Here is a 12,637-nt window from a genome sequence, read left to right as displayed (position 1 = left end):
TTTGTCTCTTTTGATCTTTGTTGTTTTAAAGTCTGTTTTATCAGAGACTAGTATTGCAACCCTGCCTTTTTTTGTTTTCCATTTGCTTGGTAGATCTTCCTCCATCCCTTTATTTTGAGCCTATGTATGTCTCTGCATGTAAGGTGGGTGTCCTGAATACAGCACACTGATGGGTCTTGACTCTTTATCCAATTTCCAGTCTGTGTCTTTTAATTGGAGCATTTAGCCCACTTACATTTAAGGTTAATATTGTTATGTGTGAATTTGATCCTGTCATTCTGATGTTAGCTGGTTATTTTGCTCGTTAGTTGATGCAGTTTCTTCCTAGCCTCGATGGTCTTTACAATTTGACATGTTTTTGCAGTGGCTGGTACCAGTTGTTCCTTTCCATGTTTAGTGCTTCCTTCAGGAGCTCTTTTAAGGCAGGCCTGGTGTGACCAAATCTCTCAGCATTTGCTTGTCTGTAAAGTATTTTATTTCTCCTTCAATTATGAAGCTTAGTTTGACTGGATATGAAATTCTGGGTTGAAAATTCTTTTCTTTAAGAATGTTGAATATTGGCCCCCACTCTCTTCTGGCTTGTAGAGTTTCTGCTGACAGATCCGCTGTTAGTCTGATGGGCTTCCCTTTGTGGGTAACCTGAGCTTTCTCTCTGGCTGCCCTTAACATTTTTTCCTTCATTTCAACTTTGGTGAATCTGACAGTTATGTGTCTTGGAGTTGCTCTTCTCGAGGAGTATCTTTATGGTGTTCTCTGTATTTCCTGAATCTGATTGTTGGCCTGCCTTGCTAGACTGGGGAAGTTCTCCTGGATAATATCCTGCAGAGTGTTTTCCAACTTGGTTCCATTCTCCCCGTCACTTTCAGGTGCACCAATCAGACGTAGATTTGGTCTTTTCACATAGTCCCATATTTCTTGGAGGCTTTGTTCGTTTCTTTTTATTCTTTTTTTTCTAAACTTCTCTTCTTGCTTCATTTCATTCATTTGATCTTCCATCACTGATACCCTTTCTTCCAGTTGATTGAATCAGCTACTGAGGCTTGTGCATTTGTCACATAGTTCTTGTGCCATGGTTTTCAGCTCCATCAGGTCCTTTAAGGACTTCTCTGCATTGGTTATTCTAGTTAGCCATTTGTCTAATCTTTTTTCAAGGTTTTTAACTTCTTGGCCATGAGTTCGAACTCTCTCCTTTAGCTCGGAGTAGTTTGATCATCTGAAGCCCTCTTCTCTCAACTCTTCAAAGTCATTCTCCGTCCAGCTTTGTTCTGTTGCTGGCGAGGAGCTGCATTCCTTTGGAGGAGGAGAGGCACTCTGATTTTTAGAATTTTCAGTTTTTCTGCTCTGTTTTTTCCCCATCTTTGTGGTTTTATCTACCTTTGGTCTTTGATGACAGTGACATACAGATGGGGTTTTGGTGTGGATGTCCTTTCTGTTTGTTAGTATTCCTTCTAACAGTCAGGACCCTCAGCTGCAGGTCTGTTGGAGTTTGCTGGAGGTCCACTCCAGACCCTGTTTGCCTGGGTATCAGCAGCGGAGGCTGCAGAACAGCAGATATTGGTGAACAGCAAATGTTGCTGTCTGATTGTTCCTCTGGAAGTTTTGTCTCAGAGGAGTACCCAGCCGTGTGATGTGTCAGTCTGCCCCTACTGGGGGGTGCCTCCCAGTTAGGCTACTCAGGGGTCAGGGACCCACTTGAGGAGGCAGTCTGTCCATTCTCAGATCTCAAGCTGCGTGCTGAGAGAACCACTACTCTCTTCAAAGCTGTCACACAGGGACATTTAAGTCTGCAGAGGTTTCTGCTGCCTTTTGTTTGGTTATGCCTGCCCCCAGAGGTGGAGTCTACAGAGGCAGGCAGGCCTCCTTGAGCTGCAGTAGGCTCCACCCAGTTCGAGCTTCCTGGCCGCTTTGTTTACCTACTCAATCCTCAGCAATGGTGGGTGCCCCTCCACCAGCCTCACTGCCGCCTTGCAGTTTGATCTCAGACTGCTGTGCTAGCAATGAGCGAGGCTCCGTGGGCATAGGACCTTCTGAGCCAGGCATGGGATACAGTCTTCTGGTGTGCCGTTTGCTAAGACTGTTGGAAAACGCAGTATTAGGGTGGGAGTGACCTGATTTTCCAGGTGCCATCTGTCACCCCTTTCCTTGGCTAGGAAAGGGAATTCCCTGACCCCTTGCACTTCCCGGGTGAGGCGATGCCTCGCCCTGCTTCGGCTCATGCTCAGTGCACTGCACCCACTGTCCTGCACCCACTGTCCGACAATCCCCAGTGAGATGAACACGATACCTCAGTTGGAAATGCAGAAATCATACGTCTTCTGCATCGCTCACACTGGGAGCTGTAGACTGGAGCTGTTCCTATTCAGCTGTCTTGGCTCCACCCCTGAGCATTTTGCATTCTAAGGACCTTTGCACGGGCTTCTATTCATTCTTTAGTGGAAGTTTGTGTGTTTGTTTCAAGAAGCTACTTTTTAGAGCAGTTTTAGGTTTACAGAAAAATTGAGCAGGAAGTACAGAGAGTTCCCATATACTACCCCACCCCACCCTACCCCACCACTAGTTTCCTTTATTATTAGTATCTTGCATTGGGGTGGCACATTAGTTGCAATTGATGAGCCAATGTGGATGCATTCTTATTAACTAAAGTCCATAGTTTACATGAGGGTTCTCTCTTTGTGTTGTACATTCTGTGGGTTTTGCCTAATATGTCATGTCATGTATCCACCATTATAGTGTCATACAGAATAGTTTCACTGCTCTAAAAGTGCCCTCTATCCCACCTATTCATCCCTCCCTTTCCCTCCAAATCCCTAGAAACCACTAATATTTTTTCTGTCTCTATAGTTTTGCCTTTTCCAGAGTGTCATATAGTTGGAATCGGTAGTAGGTATTTAATAAAGACTTGCTTAGTGAATGAATAACTGATTGCCATTGGAACCATTCATATGAGCTCTGGTGAGGCTGAAGAGAAGGATATAGATGGGTGAGACAGAGAGGAGGCAGGACTGACAGGGTGTGAGTGGCCATGAGTGATGCAAAAGTAGCTCAGGTTGCTCCCTTTCATCATAGTCCAGGTGCCCTGGAGAAGAGACTAAATAAATAGACATTGGCATGATGTCCTGCAACAGCTTCTTCTTATGCAGGTCATGGAGGAAGAATTGCATGCACAAGCCCTTATCCTAGAGTCACTGAACACAAACCTCTACTATACCCAGTTGGAACTCCAGAAAGAGGTGAGTCCCTATGGAGTGGGGATGGGGGTTGGGGGAAGAACCCAGGTCTCCATCCAGCTCTGCCATATAGCTCTGCCCTGGATGGCTCTGGGTTGGGGAAGATGGCTATTAAAATGTATGTCTTTCAGAAAGCTATAGTGGGAAATCTGGAGAAAATGCTTCAAACCAAGTTTGCTGAAGCTGAAGAAAAGTATAAGCACACCATACAGATCCTGACGGAAGAGAACATTCATCTGAAGTGCGGCTGCTGCTGAAAAAGACATAGCTGAGTTCTCTTTAGGAGTGGGAAGGAGTTTGAGTGAGGAATGGGTTAGGAAGATGGACCAACTGTTCCCTAGTTATGTCAAGGCACAGGTGTTTTCGGGAGGGAGGTATGTCACTCTAGGCCAGTGACACAAAGCCAGATAGTTCACTTGAGGTGGAGTGGAGATGTGTCTACACTTCTCCCATTCACCTGTGTCCTTGTTTCTATGCAAAACAACACAGGACATTTGTCTCCCAGTTTCTGAGTTTGCTCAGTTCTATGACTGAGGGTGGTTTTTAAATCCATCTCCCCTGGGAGTCTGATGGTCTTGCCATTACATGCAGCTGCTTCTGGTTCCTATGGAAATCACCTTTGGATCAGAAGGTGTACTGTTACCTGAAGCTGCATCTTAAATCATTAAAATAAATTTTGGTCAATACTTTAATAGAAGAAAGTTATTTATTGCATTGATTTAGTAGAAAATTCCTCATATAGGACTTTAGTCACCTGAACACCATACCTCACTAAATTCAAAACCATTGCAAGTAATGAGTGAGAGACTGCTGTGGTGAAGGAACGAAGGCACATTTCTCTCCCTGCACTCCAAATATCCTATACCCTTTCTAGCTTTTGAGTTGACATTGATACATCTTTCCTTTCTTTTTACAGGCAAAAGATAATTTCTAAGAATGAAGAAATTTATGAAGGATGTTCTGGGAGATTGGCCTCTATTACTGTTTCTAAGGATGATTCTGACACTGTGCAAGATGGTAGCAAGAAAGGACAAGAATCATAAACAAAAAGTTGCTCTGCATTGTTGAAGATGGTTGGCACACCATTTCTGTAGGCCCAGGAAACTCCTGGGAGGGTTTTCTTGAGAAAATGCATATAATGAGTTTAGTTCTTGGGTTGCTCTGACTCTCTGAATGGCTGAAAATGTTTGAATTCTCATCTGAATTTCACAGCTTATCATGGACTCTTCATTGAAAAATGATGCTCTCCATACTGGGAGCTGAGCTTTCTCTGAGTTTTGTACTATTTTTCTTCTACCTTTACTATTTCATTAGAAAGAAACTGATTTGAAGGCCTTCTTCCTATTGAACTTTTACTATATTTGGGAGGTGTACCTTTGTCCCCTGGGGCATTTAGGTAGCAAAAAAAGATGATGTGTTGATTTTACTCTAAAATATTTTTCTCTCACACCCATGCCCCCTACTTCCCTACCCCTCAATCATGTTCCCTAACCTATGACTTAGGAAGGGTTTCTGATGATTCTTACCACCTCCTCTGGACCATCACCAGAATTCAGACACCCACAGGGCAGGCAACATAAATAAGTGAAGTGGGCTAGACATAAGGAAAACAATTGCCCAAGCACAGTGATAAGTGGCAACCAACAGCAGCCTCAGTAGAGGGGCTTGGGCAGGGCTGGGGCACAGCGGGTGGGGAAGAGTGACCCACAGAGCACTGTCCCATCTGAAGAAGGTGCTTCTCAGACCTTTGCCATGCAAAAGCATGAGGTCAATATTGTCAGATAGTATGATTTTTTAAAAGAAGTTATTCTGGTTTTTATGTGCTATCTCCTAATTTTTAAACATTGACAACAAATTTTAAAAATACAACTGTGTGTGCCGATCATGGGCGACTCAAGTAGAACATGTCTGTAGTCCAGATGTTTTCCACCTGTGAGATGTCATTGGCAGAAACCAAAACCAAACACAAAAAATCTCCAAGGAGCAATAAGATCAAATTATATTTTATTCTATTAAAAAATGTTTTTGAAAAAAGATACTTAAATTTTAAAGATAACTTAATTCCTAATGATTTGAAATAATCCAAGCAGAGATGAAAGAGCAAATGCAAATGCATAAAAAGACCCCAGAGCATTGTTAGCAAAAAGCAAATATAGTTAGCCAAGCATATATACATCATAAAAGCAATAAGAAGGCATAAAGCAAGTTTGGGGAGAGCTTATTTAAAACTTGTAAAATAATTTGAATTTTTAAAAGATTTCAAACAAATTTTGTTTTATTAAAAAAAAAAATTTTTTTGAGATGGGGTCTTGTTCTGTCACCCAAGCTTGAGTGCAGTGGTGTGAACATGGCTCACTGCAGCCTTGACCTCTTGGGTTCAAGCAATCCTCCCACCTCAACCTCCCAAAGTGCTGGGATTATAGACATGAGCCACCATATGTGGCTATTTTCTAATTTTTTAAATGTGGTAGTGTGGAATTTAGCTTCCAGAGAGAATTAAAGTTAATAGAATATTAACAGTGGGCTTATAGTTGATAGATAACAATCTGAATCATAAGCCCTCTATATTCATAGCTGGATTTTGTATGTGTCTGGTATTTATTGCCACCAGCTAAAAACATTCCCAAAGCCTTAAGCATAAGAGAAAGGAGACAGTGTTGTTATTATTGTTAATATCCTATTTAACTTTAGCTCTTATAAAAAAGTGCAAAACAATTAATAAAGTAGAAAATCTAGAAAATTAGTAAATAAACATAGTGTTATATATCTACATGGTACCATCGGCCAGGCGCGGTGGTTCACGCCTGTAATCCCAGCACTTTGGGAGGCCGAGGCGGGTGGATCACGAGGTCAGAAGATCAAGACCACCCTGGCTAACACAGTGAAACCCTGTCTCTACTAAAAATATTTTTTAAAAATTAGCCAGGTGTGGTGGAGGGCCCCTGTAGTCCCAGCTACTCTGGAGGCTGAGGCAGGAGAATGGCATGAACCCGGGAGGCGGAGCTTGTGGTGAGCCGAGATCACGCCACTGCACTCCAGCCTGGGCGACAGCGCGAGATTCTGTCTCAAAAAACAAAACAAAACAAAACAAACAAAATAGCACCATCAATCAGAAGGGAAGACAAGTTTTTTTCTTAGTGTGAAAGTAGGCTGAGGCATCTGTTTCCCCATGTTTTTCTTGTCATCCTTGTTGCTTACTTCATAGTTCACTTCAGTCAGGATGGTGAGAATATCATCGCCTCTGAAATACATCACATAACATTGTGACTGTCTGTGGGGGAAAGCAACTGATGAACTGTCTCCTCTGCTGTGCTCAGAGATAGTTCTGTAGTTCTTTCTCTCAAAATATCAGTCATTTGAAACAATAAGTTGCGAAACCAAGACCTACCCCAGCTTTCCTGGTAAATGGGTTGTCTTGGAGCTTAATAACTTACTTTTGGTTTATTCAGGAACTCTTTTGACCATCAGAAACCTCGGTGTCAGTATTAGAGTTGGTTTCTTTCTCTCCTGACCTGTGTGTCTCTCACTCTTCTCCACGTTACTTGGCTCCCCATTGCTTCAATGCCCCCCAATACTCTCTGCCTCGAATTGACATCGCATCTGCGGATTCATCTTTGATGCAATTAAACTTAAGGCAAGTGAAAGTATAACATCTCCTGCAGCTGCTCCCACCTTCTTCTCACCAGGATCTCTTAGCATTTTTGTTAGGCAACCTCTTCTTCTACCTTGGTAGCTAGCCGCGGAAACCTTGCAGGATTCATGATCTAAGTTACGAAATCTAAGTTAGATTCATGATCTAAGTTACGGGAAATTCTCACTCTTCATATACTCAAAACATGAAATACAGGGCTAGAAGGAACCTGCTATTTATCTCCCACAATGCACCAAGAGGTTTTGAGGATGGTTTGCTATTATAGAACTTTTGACAGAGTTGGAGGATGTTTAAACATTGAATTGGGTTACTGCCTTCTTGGAAGATTTCCAAAACTAGTTGAATTGGCTCAGTCATGTTTTGGCCTAAAGACAGAGAGCTGGACTATATGACTTTCCCATCCTTTCCTGCTCTGTGATACCCTGATTGTCCTTTGAGGTGCTGAATAAAGGAATAAAGCATCTCAGCTTTTCCATCTATAAACTAAGGATGTTAACACTTGCCACTCTCCCACTTTGTAACTGACCTGGGAAATGCAGCTATGTGATCTACAGCTAGACATTTAGAGATGAACGGAAACCACTCCCCTTGGACAGTTCTCTGACTTGTTAATGTGATCTAAATCACATAGCACTTTCTAATAGGCTCTGAATATGAGTAGATAGTAGTGGTGATGGAGTAGGGGGGGAAGGTAGTGTAACAGTGAGGAGGGCTGAGTAGGCAAAACTTACCGAGGACATCGCTCTCTCAGGCTCTGGCAAAGTGACTGGATGTACCAGGTTCCCTCTGCAGGGTTTCGGTAGGAAACACAGTTATTCACAGTGGCCATCCCCAGCAGAAAGTCAGCCTCATCTGGGATATATCTCGTTTGAGGTGATGATAAATCCATTTCTAAATAGGGTTGCTCCTCTGAATCAGTCTCAACAGGTATACCTTTCTGGTAGTTATCCCCCTGACAAGCCTGAATAAAAAACACTTTGGGTTTTCCAGCAAGGGAAGGGCACTTCAAACCAGTGAACTGAGATGTCAGCTCATAAATGGGGGCCTCCTGTCCATCAGTGCCGTAGATGATGCCCTTGTCTCCATGGGAGAGGATACAGCAGATGAAGCAGTCCATGTTACTGTGGTCCATGAGTTGGTAGATTTTCAAAATCTCATAGATTTGCTCTACTGTGCAGTCATCGTGGGGCTTGATCTCAAAATGAAGCTCTTCAAAGGTCGTGGTCAAAGCCCCTGAAAAGTGAAATTTGAACAGTCACGTTATACCACAGTAATTCACAGACCACAGCTGGAGAGCACAGTGGGCATAACATTGATAGATAAGAATTTGAACCAGAAATTCAAGAGCAAAACCCTCTATATTTGTAGCTGGATTCTGCAGGCTTCTAATATTTATTGCCACCAGCTAAAAACATTCTCAAACCCTGAAGCAAATGAGAAAGGAGAGAGTGTTATTGTTGGTCTGTTTTCTCTAGTAAACTAGTTTACAAGATGGGTAAGCTATCATTTAGGCTTACTACTGAACAAATTTTAAAAATGATTATATTATTTACATAATCAGAAAAAAAACAATTTTTGAATAAAAGATCCAACTTATTTTATCCTAAACCTTCTCAAAATTATTTATGTATAGCAAAATAAAAGATATGAATTAATAAGATAGAACTAGAAGACCTTATACAAAAGGTTATCCCCTCTCTATCCCTCCCCATTACCTAGTCACATTCCATGAAGGCAACCACTTTCAGTTTTTAACCACTTTTTTTCACATTGACCTCCATTTTGTAATGAATTTGGGTACACTGCTAATTACTCATTTATAAATTTTAGACTTTCACATTGAGTTCTTATTATGGAGAATAAGCATTTGGTGCTCTTACTCAATTATTTACAAGTTTTGGTTGAATCCATAGTAATATTTTTATTTTTTTTAATTTTTTTTTAGAAAAGGTCTCACTCTGTCACCCAGGCTACAGTGCAGTGTCACAATCTCAGCTCACTGCACCTTCTGCCCCCCAAGTTCAAGCAATTCTCCTGCCTCAGCCTCCCAAGCAGGTGGGACTACAGGCACGCACCACCACATCCAGCTAATTTTTGTATTTTTAGTAGAGACAGGGTTTCGCCATGTTAGCCAGGTTGGTCACAAACTCCCAGCCTCAAGTGACCCACCCACCTTGGCCTCCCAAAGTGCTGGGATTGTAGGCATGAGCCACCACCTCCGGCCCATAGTAATATAAGACTATGTAAACATAATGTTCTTTCATTATGTTTCCTTTCTTATTAACCTTTTTGCCTTTCCTGGAACTTGTAATTGTATTATTTTTTCATCTGCTTTGTTTCCTATATGCTTAACACTATTTTTTCTCCAAGTGCTCAATGGATCTGGCCAAAATCTTTCAACATTTTCAGGCTACTTGTCTGACTCATTTTTATTTCTTCCTGGAAAACTTTCCATCCAGAGCACTGCATCCTTCTGCTGTAATACCAACTGGCTGTTCCATAGGCCAGATGAATTTCTCTTCTACTGGGACATCTCTCTGTCTCTTCCATAGTAGGTTCCCTGATTCCTCCATCTATGACTTCCTCTTTCTTATCAGTTTCCTTTGCTGAAGCATAACCATGAGAAGTACATTTTTTGAGCCCCTGTATGAGTCTTTATAGCGTTCTATTTCCAAAAGCATTTTTCCTCAGAATTCCGAAGGCCTTTCTTCACAGTCTTTTAGCTTTCAGTGTTGCTAGAGAGAAGACTTTCCATTTCTGATACTTTACATATTTGGCTTACTTTTTTCTCTTTCCAGAAGCTTCTAGGGTATGATATGTTTGGAAGTGAATCTTAATCCATTATACCCTTTCAATCTGGAGATTGTGTCATTTTGTTCTTGGAAAGTTCCATTTCCCCTTTCTCTGTCCTTTCTTTCTGGAACTCTTATTGTCAAAAATTGGACATCCTTGATTTAGCTTCAAATTTTCTTATCTTTCACTCCTATTTTCTATTTTTGTCTTTTTATCCTACTTTCTTAGACTTTATCTTCTACTTTATTGAATTTTTCGTTTTGGTGCTCAAATTTTTAATTTTCGAGGAGACTTGCTTGTTCTGTCCCTTTTTCATAACATCTTGTTCTTTCATGGACCTTTAACTAACTCTCTAAGAATACTAAATACCAATATTAAGCATTAAAAAAGGCTGCTTTTTTCTCAACATTATCTTTGTTTCATTCATATTCTGTTTCATGTTTTTCTTGTTATTTGCATTGCCTCTCATTTATCTAGTAATTTATTTATTTATTTGAGACGGAGTCTTGCTCTCTCACCCAGGCTGGAGTGCAGTGGTACGATCTCAGCTCACTGCAACTTCCACCTCCCAGGTTCAAGTGATTCTTCTGCCTCAGCCTCTGTAGTAGCTGGGATTACAGGCATCTGCCACCATGCCTGGCTAATTTTTGTATTTTTAGTAGAGATGGGGTTTCACCATGTTGGTCAGGCTGGGCTTGAACTCCTGACCTCAGGCGATTCGCCTGCCTCGGCCTCCCAAAGGGCTGGATTTACGGTGGCGTGAGCCACTGTACCAAGCTACCTCTCTTTCATATTAGAGCCTTTCTTCAAATGCCTGCTGACCTTTGGTTGTCCATTCATAAATTGACTAATTAGTCCATTAAAAAGTCGACTGAAAGCTCTGTGTTTATGGATGTGGCTTGTTCTCTGAGGGATTTCATAGCAAGATGATTGGTTGGGGACCTGATCATTTCATTAGGAAACCTCCAGATGTCATTATCTGTATGTATTTTAGCTAGAGCTTTCAGCTTCTCCAGAGGTAAGTCTGTATCTGCTGCCAGTGTCTTGGAACCAAGTTGGTTTAGAGATCTGACTCCATGCCACCAGTAGGTTTTCTTCAGTCTCTCTGTGTTCAGTAAAATGCTTCATTGCTTCCTTTGCTGGGCCTGGCACACCGAAGTGTAGAGCCTCTCTGGTTCAATTTTATGAGAAAACAAACTTCCTGTTCCTTATGATGGTAGAATAAGAATAGTTGCTGGCTCTATGAGAGGGAGGTATGAATCAGAGGATTGTATAGGCTTATATAGGCTTTCAAAGAATCTTCCTGTTTTCTGCTCATTGCCTCACCTACACTTTGTACTTCCAATTGCTGAATTTTTCCAGGATTCTGTGGGGGTAAATAGGCTTGCCTCCTTTCTGTGTTCCCCTCTGTAATCAGTGAGGTTGTAGCTTTCTCTGTTAAGTCAATTACCTCTACTCTTTTTTTTCAACTCCCCCAAATTGTTGGAAACCTTTCATTAGCTATTGTCTCCTTTCCTGTTCTCTTGATCCTTGTTGGATTATTCCTTTTTTATTCCTTCTCCAGCATTTTGTCCCTGTCAGCACATCAGAGCTAAACATAAGTCATCAGTCAAAAGGCAGTCTCAGCCAGGCGCAGTGGCTCACACCTGTAATCCCAGCACTTTGGGAGGCCGAGGCAAGTGGATCACCTGAGGTCAGGAGTTCGAGACCAGCCTGACCAACATGGTGAAACCCCATCTCTACTAAATACAATTAACTGGGTATGGTGGCACATGCCTGTAATCCCAGCTACTTGGGAGGCTGAGGCAGGAGAATCACTTGAACCTGGGAGGCAGAGGTTGCGGTGAGCCAAGATCATGCTATTGCACTCCAGCCTGGGCAACAGAGTGAGACTCTGTCTCAAAAAAAAAAAAAAGAAAAAATACAGTCTAGCACTAGGAATAGAAAAAAATAACTGAAATGCAATAGGCCCTTGTTGATTTGGAAGCACTTTGGCAAGGCTAATACAGTGTGTCGGTTCTGTGAAAAAAATTCTGATCCTTTGGAAATGTGGAATGTTGATTAAAAAAATGACTGTAAAGCAAGTCTGAAGGCACTGAAGCAGGGCAGAAGGGAGTCTCAGGAGAAATGACTTCTGCAGCTGGGTCTCCTACTTTTACTCATTCAGCATAAAACATAAGAACAGGAACAGAAAAAGCAGGACACACAGACTCGAATGCCTACCAGAGACTAGTCAATCATGGGCCAGTTATAAGAAAATGAACTGCCAGAAATAGAAGCAAATGTTATTTTAATAGAAATGTTTTAATTTTAAAAGAATACAAATCAAGGGTCCAAAATGTTTTTTTCAATACCAAGCGCATAATGACGAATGATGTAATCAATGGACTTAATCTCTGTGCCTTTTTAAAGGCTTAGATTTGCTTAAATAAACAAATCAAACGTTAACAGGGACCAGGTACAGGTGGCTGACACCTGTAATCCCAGCACTTTGGGAGGCCGAGGCAGGCGGATCACTTGAGGTCAGGAGTTCAAGACCAGCCTGGCCAATATGGCAAAACCCCATCTCTACTAAAAATACAAAAATTAGCCAGGTGCGGTGGTGTGTGCCTGTAGTCCCAGCTACTTGGGAGGCTGAGGCAGGAGAATCACTTGAACCAGGGAGGTGGAGGCTGCAGTGAGCTGAGATCACACCACTGCACTCCAGCCTGGGCAACAGAGTGAGACTTTGTCTCAAAAAAAAAAAAAAAAAATGTTAATAGGGGCCATTACAGACTCCTGATGATTATAATCAGTCTACATTAATTTTCTAAACTTACCTCCATTTGCAAAACAAATCAATAATTGATGTTATGCCTGATGAACACTATTTCCAAAAGTTCTTTGATCAAATCAAAATTATTAATATCTCAATGGTGATGGATGATTTTTATTTTTTGTTGTTGTAGTCACTTTTTATATTCAC

The 12,637-nt window shown here is 41.6% G+C and overlaps 2 protein-coding genes across 18 annotated transcripts in view; one reads left to right on the top strand and one right to left on the bottom strand.

The window, feature by feature from the left end:
* Nucleotides 1-7,362, top strand: part of FLACC1 (flagellum associated containing coiled-coil domains 1) — a 78,280-nt gene extending 70,918 nt beyond the window's left edge. For 8 of the 9 annotated variants that reach the window (XM_055379399.2, XM_019022112.3, XM_063695092.1 and 5 more), the window contains 3 exons: nucleotides 3,141-3,230; nucleotides 3,359-3,468; nucleotides 4,144-7,362. In XM_055379399.2, coding sequence (XP_055235374.1) covers nucleotides 3,141-3,230; nucleotides 3,359-3,468; nucleotides 4,144-4,270 — 327 coding nt within the window. In that variant the 3' untranslated portion in view covers nucleotides 4,271-7,362. Of the gene's footprint in view, nucleotides 1-3,140; nucleotides 3,231-3,358; nucleotides 3,540-4,143 lie in introns of all 9 variants that reach the window. The other variant, XR_010129673.1, reaches the window with a different exon arrangement.
* Nucleotides 5,215-12,637, bottom strand: part of CASP8 (caspase 8) — a 50,829-nt gene continuing 43,406 nt past the window's right edge. For 8 of the 9 annotated variants that reach the window (XM_063695090.1, XM_063695089.1, XM_019022103.4 and 5 more), the window contains 2 exons: nucleotides 7,611-8,112; nucleotides 5,215-6,468 (listed from right to left, as the gene is read on the bottom strand). In XM_063695090.1, coding sequence (XP_063551160.1) covers nucleotides 6,333-6,468; nucleotides 7,611-8,112 — 638 coding nt within the window. In that variant the 3' untranslated portion in view covers nucleotides 5,215-6,332. Of the gene's footprint in view, nucleotides 6,469-7,610; nucleotides 8,113-12,637 lie in introns of those variants that run through there. The other variant, XR_010129672.1, reaches the window with a different exon arrangement.

Source organism: Gorilla gorilla, chromosome 11 (assembly GCF_029281585.2).
Source record: "Gorilla gorilla gorilla isolate KB3781 chromosome 11, NHGRI_mGorGor1-v2.1_pri, whole genome shotgun sequence".
Taxonomy (NCBI): domain Eukaryota; kingdom Metazoa; phylum Chordata; class Mammalia; order Primates; family Hominidae; genus Gorilla; species Gorilla gorilla.
Note: the sequence above shows the minus strand (reverse complement) of the source record. Positions and strands in the feature narration are given on the sequence as shown.